The 9,576-nt window shown below is 40.9% G+C and overlaps 1 protein-coding gene across 1 annotated transcript; it reads right to left on the bottom strand.

Moving 5' to 3' along the window:
* Positions 1–3,404: 3,404 nt before the first annotated feature.
* On the bottom strand, positions 3,405–4,809 carry LOC127780209 (glycine-rich cell wall structural protein 1-like). The gene is made up of 3 exons (XM_052307148.1): positions 4,281–4,809; positions 4,116–4,205; positions 3,405–3,661 (listed from the first exon to the last, which is right to left on the bottom strand). Exons 1-3 carry the CDS (start codon positions 4,807–4,809, stop codon positions 3,405–3,407), a joined length of 876 nt encoding a protein of 291 aa, XP_052163108.1.
* Between the last annotated feature and the right edge of the window lie 4,767 nt (positions 4,810–9,576).

The raw sequence follows: 9,576 nt of genomic DNA, 5'->3' as shown, positions 1-9,576 counted from the left end.
ACCCGATATTTCAATTCTATCTTTAATTGCATTGTGTTTAGAAACACATTGGTTTAGTTGAGATTGTCTCAGTTAGGTCCAATCTTTTCTCTTAGTCGATATATCTCTACAATCATGCCAAACCCCTTTCTCATTAATTAACATAAACAACCATTTACTTAGAAGACATTTATTATGTATCTCCAAATTATGTATCCCAAGGCCTCCCTGATCTTTTGGTTGGCAAATATCCCACCTAGTGAGCCTATACTTTTTCTTATGATCATCCCCTTGCCAAAAGAAATGTGATCTATAATAATCAATTTTTTGAAGAACCCCTTTCGGTATTTAAAAAAAAGAAATCATAAACATAGCTAAACTCGAAAGTACCGAATTAATCAAAACTAATCTACCTCCAACAGACAGATGCTTGCCTTTCCAACTACTAAGCTTTTTCTCAATTCTTTCTTCAATAACTTTCCAGTCTTTATTAGAAAGCTTTCTAAAGTGCATTGGAATACCTAGATATTTAACATGAAAAGAACCTAATTTACAACCCAAGATATTAGAATATTGATCATAACACTCCTTTGCCTGACCAAAACAAAATAATTCACTCTTGTGAAAATTTATTTTTAAGCTAGATATTTTTTCAAATACAGATAAGATCAATTTCAGATTCTTTGCCTGTTGCAAGTCATGCTCCAAAAAAATGATGGTATCATCAGCATATTGTAAAATAGATAAACCATCATCAACAAGGTGAGGAACTACCCCATTCAAGAGTCCCACCTCTTTAGCCCTCTTAATTAATAAAGCAAGCATATCAGCTACTATATTAAAGAATATTGGAGATAAAGGATCCCCTTGCCATAGCCTTTGAAAGTTTGAAAATTGTTTCCAATTTGATCATTAACTTTTATACCAACATGACCACCTTGAATAAAAGAAGCTATCCACTCACACCATTTAGGAGAGAAGCCCTTCATTCTCAATGTTTGTTGTACAAAAGACCATTTAACTTTGTCATAAGCTTTTTCAAAATCAATCTTAAAGATTACACCGCTTTTATCTTTACGATGTAATTCATGCAACGTCTCATGTAAAATAACCACTCCTTCCATAATGTTCCTCCCAGGAATGAAAGCTATTTGAGTGGGACTAATTACCTTTTGAGCAACACTCATGATTCTGTTAGTACCAACTTTGGTAAAAATCTTGAAGCTAACATTAAGTAAGCATATAGGCCTATATTGTTGAATCTTCATAGCCTCTACACATTTGGGCAAAAGAATAATAGTACCAAAGTTAAGCGAAAATAAAGGCAATCTCCCACTATGAAAATCTTTAAATAGCTCTAACAAGTCAAATTTAATAACATTCCAAAAAACTTGATAAAACTCAGCAGGAAATCCATCTAGACCTAGTGCTTTGTTGTGCTCCATTTGGAAAATAGCCTCCTTAAACTCTTTTTCAGTAAAATCTTGAGTTAAAGCTTCATTCTCCAAAGCAGTAACTTGGGGAATGTCAGCAATATTATTTTTATCAAACTGGAGATCTGAATCACTGGGAGGACCAAATAAACCTTTATAATAAGTGGTAATATGCGATTTTAAATTCGCATCACCATTTATTATTTGATCACCATCTTGCAATTAGAAGATTCTAGTTTTCCTATGTTTACCATTTGCAACTAGATGAAAATACTTTGTATTAAAATCACCCTCTAAAATATCTTTAGTTTTAGCCCTCTGATACCACTTAATTTCTTCTTCCCTTATAATTGAAGATAATCTATTCCTATAAAACCATCTAATATCAATTTCCTCATGATATAAAAGAACTGTTTCTGCCTTTTTATCGAGCAAATCCAATCTATCTAAAATCTCCTTTTTCTCTTTCCTATAAAGACCACTTGTATGTTTAGCCCATCCCCTAAGATGTTGTCTTAATTTTCGCCTGCCAACGCTCCATAGGAGTATTTCCTTCATCTACACTAGACCAGACTTCCTTAACCATATCAACAAATCCATCACGTAAAAGCCAACCAAGTTCAAACTTGAAACTATGTTGAGCATTACTGAGGGATGAAGATTTTGTATTTAAAAGCAAAGGAGTATGATCCGAGATATCTCTATTAAGAGCAACCACAGAAGATAAATGAAACTTTTGCTCCCACTCCGTCGACACTAAGACCCTATCCAGCTTCTCATAGGTTGGATGTGCTAGATTGTTGTCCCAAGTCCTACCAGACATTTGTAACTCCCTGAGACACAACCCATCAATAATAGTATTAAATAAAAAAAGGCCATCTATCATCATAATTGTCATTATTTTTTTCATTAGGGCTACGAAGAATATTGAAGTCACCACCAATAAGAATTGGTAAAGTCTCATGACTGCACATGTTAACTAATTCAGCAAGGAATTGATCCTTAAACTCATTCTGTGCAGGCCCATACACCAAAACTAAAGCCCATTTAAAATTATCAATCTTATTACATAAATGAAACTTAATGTAAAAATCACCCTCATCAATCAAACCAATATCAACATTTAGTAAATTAATACCAAAAAAAAAACCACCAGACCTACCTCTAGGGGGTTTACAATGCCACAAAAAATCTTTACTAGCACAAAGATTATTAAGAGTAGTTGGTGAAAAATCTTTCTTAACAGTCTCAGACAAAGCAATGAAGTCAAGTTGATGTTCTTTGGTTAAATCAGAAATAAACTTATGTTTCTTCGGGTCCTTGAACCTATCACAATTCCAAAATATTCCTTTCATTTAAAACTAATTTTTTTTTATTATTCTTCTTTTTTTACCCTTCTTACCATTTTTGTTACTCTTAGGAGTAGGTACCATGGAATTCAAAGTGGACTTATTGATATTATCAACACTAAAATCCATCACCTCCTCCATAATTTCACTACATAAATGTTGTAGTATAGTATTGTCTTCCACCTGATCCTCTAACTCACTATCAACATTTAAATCAGAGACATGGATAAAAGTAGAACCAACATGTTCACTCAACCTATTTTTCTCAACACACTTTAAATCATCTATAACATTATTGAGAATAACATTTGCACTTGAAGGAATTACACCAAGATTATGAAGAGATGCAGAAATTTGTTCATTTGTAAATTGTAAAAAAGAAGCATTAACATCTAAATTACCTTTAGCCTAAAGATTCTCCAAATTCTTTTCAGCCTTCAGCTTTTCAGCTCTTTCAAGAACAAGCTGATCACTATCGCTCGCTCTTCTCTTACTCCTCCTGGATGGAGAAATTAAAGCTTCAGGAATAGCAGAGATTTTTGCCACTTGATTTTCTTGCTCCAAACCCTTATCATCCATTAAGGTGTCCTCATCCAACCCATCAAACTCTTCACAGTCAAACCTTCTGATTCGGGAACCAGACTTAACTGAGAAGAAGGCACAGAGGACCACCCCTTTCACTAGGATAACCATCATAAGCCATGTTGGAGCTGTTTGTTGAGTCACCCAGGACAGACTTCTTCCCCATATCCTTATCCTTTTTCCCCTCCTCTTTCTTCTCCACATCTCCATCACCACAATTCTCCATATCCAGTGGTATGGGATATCCAGAACGGTGATCAGATTCCACTCTAAATGACAGCTCATACAAATGATCTCCAATGACCACATCAACTACATCTGGAATTAGAGATGGGTCAAGAACCAACACTTGTAAACGAGCTATATCATACCTTCTGGTGAAGAGCATATCAACAGCATTAACTGTCATCTGACCATTAGTTACTTTAACCAAGGCCGCCCTAGGCTCATGCTTAATCTTTTGTCCAACTGATAGTGGGATATTAAAAAAAAACCCAAACCTTCCACTGCATACCCACAAAACTGAACAGAAGGTTTCACAACTGATCTAAAAATAGGGCAACGGGTAGCAATATGATCAACACTTTCACAGATTTCACAATAAAACTTTGATGAACAATCCTATAGCGTGTGACCTTTAGTCAAACACCTATAACAATAAGGTTTACCCGATCCCTTACTCTCTACCTTTGATTTACCTTTTTCTGTATCACAGCCGAGCAAGCAAGCAAGCCTTGTTGAACAGGTTCAACATAGGGAGCAGTACATCCACCTGCCACCGAAACAACAGGAGCAACAGAAGACACAGTAGCCCTAGATTTATCAACAGTAACAAGAGTACCACCCACTGTAGCCGAAACACCTACGGTACCAGAGGTATTAGCAATCAAAGAAGCAACAGTCCCATCACACTTGCCCTCCTTTGGAACCTACCCACCAAGCGCACCACCTGGCGCCATAGCCCCTGCAGCTGGCACAACTGGCGCCACAGCAGTGGCCGGTCCACCAGCCGCCAACCCACCGGGCACAGTAGTAGCCGCAGCAACACCCGGCGGCATTAGGGCACCACCTGGCGGCACACCAACTTGGCTACCGACCACCGGAAACTGACCACCCAAAGGAAACGAACCAGGCGGCGGAACCCCGAAGTACAGCGACCCAGATGCATCTGCCGGCCGACCAAAGGAACCTTGTGGAAACCCTGAACCGGAGTTAAAGCTGCCATTTGGTCCAGCATTATGGCCAAACCCACCATTCCAACCTTGACCTCCACCGTTACCAAACCATCTACCATTGTTGCCCTGGGGAAGATCATGGCGATTGTTGCCGCCAAACCTTCCACGGCCACGACCCCTTCCCCTTCCACTTTGATGCTGATTACCACCACTGAAGCCCAGATGGAATCCCCAAGCAAAGTCACCACCATGACCATCGGCACCGAAACCCTGGCGGTTGTTTCTCTCCATCGGCGAACAACTAGCGACAGCGGCGTAGGAGCGAGAGCGAGACGAGATCACATATTGATCTGCCACCCTAAACTTGCGCCGCGCTGTGCCTGTTTTCGCAAAGAGAGAGACCAGTCCGGGTATGTGCCTATAAGGGATTGTGGGCTTTGAAGGAAGGATGCACTTTGGACTTTCAGAGCTCGATTCAAAAAACTTTATTTCCGGAAGGGAAGGAAATTCCTCCAAATTTGTCACCGCCGGATGGAGAACATCCTCCACCGGAACAGAAGACACCACAAGACGATTTTTGTTCTTATCAAAAGAATTCATTGGCACCGGAAGAGCTCGATTGCTCACTGGCAACGAATAGAACTTTTTTGAACCATTAATTGTTGAAGGAAGAAAAGACGTTACTTCTCCTTTCAAAGCTGACAAAATAGCCGCACCCAGAGTTCTTGGTGGAGATCGTCTCGGAGCGGGTAAAGGACCACTCCATGGCTTCGCCACACCCTCCAGATCGGAGGAATTGTCCTGTGAATCCTCCACCTGCAAACCCTGCAAAACAGCAAAACGGGATGGAGAACCGAACCCGTTTACCTGGAGCTTACCGGCCGCCTTCATCCCATGCAGGGTCCTCAGTTTGGTAGCCGAAGCTGCCGCCATCTCCACCAAATGGGCCAACCGACGCCGAGCATGTTGATCACGTTCTTCAGATGCCACAACCTCTGACGGCTGGAAGGCTGGTTCTTGAAGATTGATTGAGACGCCCACGCCGGAGCCAAAGTGAGGCGGCGGCGGCCATTACCGCCCTGCCCCCTCATTCCATGAGAAAAGGCCACCGGCTCACCTCCAGCTCACAGAAATCACGCCCAACCGCTAGCAAGATCCGGCGGCTCAATGTCTCTGCTTGGTGACTTGTGTGCACGGGTTTCATCAACAAGACCATCGGCAGGCATGTGGCTCGTGGCACCAGCAAACGAGCGGTGACAGCATCCTCGCCAGGATGGGGCGTGGGCGTGATCAACGGGCACCAAGGGCCGAGGCTCCGTCAAAATGCATCCAGATTGTATGGTGTACTGTGGAGGGCTTGGTTGTATGGTTGGAAGGCCAACGAGCGGAATTAGCAAGGCGTCACAAGGACATGAAAGATAGGATGAATTTCATGTACTTCAGGTGATTCTTGTTAGGTCATATCAAAATGTTTTGCTGACTGTTGTAGTTTAGATTAGGCTATAAAAGAAGTAAATTCAAGAAAATTTTTAATACAGAGAAAACTATAGTAAGGATTATAACATAATAATCTTTGGATCGAGATTTGAAGGTTTCATCAAAACATTGCGTCATTTTACATGAAACAGTTCATCAATTACTAGAAATTGAATGCGGTGATATTTTAAAATCGGTTTTGAAAAAGCCTATGACAAAGTCAAGTGGCCTATCCTATTACAAACTCTTCGTATGAAAGGTTTCTCGCCCAAATGGATTTCTTGGGTGGACTCCTTCATTTCTGGAGGAAGTGTTGCAGTAAAGGTCGATGATAATGTTGGTCATTTCTTTCAAACAAAGAAAGGAGTACAGCAAGGCGATCCTGTATCACCTACTTTATTCAACATTATTGCAGACATGCTGACTGTTCTAATCAATAGAGCCAAAGCAACTAGGCAAGTTGCAGGAGTAGTACTGCATCTCAATGATGGTGGTCTTTCTATCCTGCAATATACTGATGATACAGTTCTCTTTATGGATCATGACTTGGAGAAAGCCTATAATTTGAAACTATTATTCTATACTTTTGAGCAATTATCCGGTCTTAAGATCAATTTCAATAAAAATTAATTGTATTGCTTTGGCGAAGCTAAAATTTTTGAGAATCAATACACTGAGCTCTTTGGATGTTCTATAGGCAAATTTCCATGTCGGTATTTGGGCATACCTATATATTATAGGAAGCTAAGAAATACAGATTGGAAAGGGGTGGTGGAACGCTTTGAGAAAAGGCTCAGTAGTTGGCAAGGTAAACTCCTGTCCACTGGAGGACGACTAACATTGATTAATTCAGTGCTTAGCAGCCTCCCGATGTACATGTCATATTTTTTTGCTATCCCAAGGGGATAATTAAACTACTTACGCTCTAGGTTCTTCTGGCAGAGTGATGGTCAGAAGAAAAAGTATCGCTTGGCTAAATGGAACGTAATGTGCTGCCCCAAAGAACAAGGGGGACTAGGAATTCATGACCTAGACAAAAAGAATACAACTTTACTCAGTAAGTGACTATTCAAGCTGCTTACTACAGATAGTATTTGACAACAACTGATTCGGAACAAATATTTGGGTAATAAACCACTTTCGCAAGCTCAATGAAAGGCTGGGGACTCAGTTTTTTGGGCTAGCCTCGTGAAGGTAAAATTGATTTTCTTCATTTTGGGTCCTTGATTATCAAAGATGACTCCCAAGTTAGGTTCTGGGAAGACAAGTGGTTGGGAAATTCAACACTAAGAGATCAATATCCTTGCCTCTACAATATTGTTAGGCATAAACAAATGACTGTCGCAGAAGTCTTCCAAACCAACCTCCTAAACTTTTCATGGAGAAGAGACCTAGTAGGATCAAAATTGGTGGCATGGAATAATTTATTACCACGCATCGCCAATATACAATTAAGTGAAGAGCAAGATGAATTTCGATGGAACCTAACCCCAAATGGGGAGTTTTCTGTGAAATCTCATTATCTTGCTTCGTTCACAGTGATGTTCCGAATGTAAACAAGGGTCTTTGGAAACTAAAAATCCCAAAGTGAAGATTTTCCTATGGTATTTACGTCATGGAGTATTGACAAAGGATAGCCAAACGAAACTAACAAGTTAGTAAGAATTGTTTTTTTTGTCACAAAGAGGAGACGATTAGACATCTTTTCAATGAATGCTGCCTTGCAAATTCTGTTTCGTCTATCATTCAAGTTGTCAAGGTTATGGATAAGACATACCTCATCCTCTATGACTAATGGAATATGCGAGTATGGTATACCCAAACGTATACGGTTTATTCCCATAAACAAACAAGGAAGTCTATTAAGGATAAAGAGAGATATCTTCCCGGGCCTGGTGATTACGTAGTCCTACTCAGAGAGGATTAGGTCTTTCCGGATATTGTATTGGGTTCTATGTCTTCGAGTCTTACTTGGAGACACAGGTAACCTACAGTATAAAAGGCGGAACCCTGGAGGGGCTCAGGACATCGAATCAAACCACCAGCAAATCCATCAGAATCGACAAAGCCAAAGTAGCCAGAAGCCAAATCGCCGAGATATCTAGTCTACCCTTCCAACTACTATCTTGTCGACATCGTTAAGATCCATATATATACTCTGTACTCCACAAGATCAATCCCATATAAACTGGAGTAGGGTATTATCCATCTCGGGGCCTAAACCAGTATAAAAATCCCTGTCCCTGTGTTTGTACAATGTCGTTTGGCGTAGATCCTTACACCAACGTACCCCAATACCCTATTTATCCGGTCTATGGGTATCACCCGTCAACAGTGGCGCGCCAGGTGGGGAACTTGGTGTTTAAGGTTCAGCAGACATGACTTCAAGGCATCCCGACAACGGCCTCTACATCAGCCTCACCCTAGGATCTTCAATCTCGACACCGCTGGTATGGGCTTGCGTCGGATCTATCATCTTCCCGATTTACATCCCCCCGTCCATCTCGTCTGGCCTAGTCTCTAGTTTAGAGAACAACGTCGCGACAATATACCCTCCTGCCCTGGCAGAGAAGGGAACAACGACTACAGCTACCCCCCGGGGGCGACCTTAATGCTGACGGTCGTTATCGACTAATTTCGACCGTCAATTTAACTAAAATAGGGGAGAACTAGCTATGCTTACAATACATATTTATTTCAGAATAATCTATTTCCACTTATACTTGTAAATATTTGCTTGTAGGGATAATAAATCAAAATGGAGAAGATAATATGGAGGAAATCTCACTCTTAAGCAAGCTTGAGGATGAGAGAACCACCTGGCAAGTGTAACCGCCAAGAAACCTGTCATCGCACCTCAAACCGTCATGAGGGCCCACCTGTCAGAGACCCAGCCAAAGGAGAAGTTGGTGGGAGGCCAGGCTGGCGAACCACTCGTGCCGCCATTCCCACCGACCTTCCACGTGGACGTTCCAGATCACCTCCTGATGTTGGTTCCAGAGGGCATGATGGTCATTTTCCATCAGAAGTTGCCGCCATCAAGCCCTATATAAGGAGGACCTCACTCACTTCTCCAACACACACTCAAGCAAAGCTCTTAGCTACTCTATAAAAGTTAGTATTAGTATAGTGCTAGTGGAGTAGAGTTAGTATAGTTCCAAGTCCAGAGGAGGATTCGAGAAGTTCGGTAAAGTTCTATAGCTTTTCCTTTCTTCTTTGTAAGACTTCCAGTTATTAATATATTATTCTTCTTTATACAAGTTTGGTGTTCTATTCCAATCATAGAATATGAGTGCCTTACTAAGTTTATACATGATTAGTATAATCTATGTAGCTAAATCTTCTGAGATTTGCATTGATGCTAGTATAATGTCTAACTACCGGGTCATTAGTCTGCTTAGGCTAGGCCAAGAGCTATGGCTTCGGGACTTAGTTGCTCTACTTCAGTTGCAAGACTGTAGAGTAATAAGTAGTAATTTAAGCATGGGGCTTAGGCTACCACTTATCATTATTTGGGCATATATACTCTAAGTGATTTGCAGACCGCTGATGGTGACAGCTCAGTATGGGAGTCCCCCCGCA

Source organism: Oryza glaberrima, chromosome 7, assembly GCF_000147395.1.
Source record: "Oryza glaberrima chromosome 7, OglaRS2, whole genome shotgun sequence".
Classification (NCBI taxonomy): Eukaryota; Viridiplantae; Streptophyta; class Magnoliopsida; order Poales; family Poaceae; genus Oryza; species Oryza glaberrima.
This window is presented reverse-complemented; position numbering and strand designations above follow the sequence as displayed.

Excerpts from the sequence above, each read along its gene's own strand:
- LOC127780209 (XM_052307148.1), bottom strand. The coding sequence starts at position 4,809 with ATGGAGAGAAACAACCGCCAGGGTTTCGGTGCCGATGGTCATGGTGGT. Across the intron at positions 4,206-4,280 it reads GGCGCCAGGTGGTGCGCTTG|GTGTTTCGGCTACAGTGGGT; the intron begins GTGGGTAGGTTC and ends CTGGTACCGTAG. Across the intron at positions 3,662-4,115 it reads TCCTGTTGTTTCGGTGGCAG|ATGTAGTTGATGTGGTCATT; the intron begins GTGGATGTACTG and ends CTCTAATTCCAG.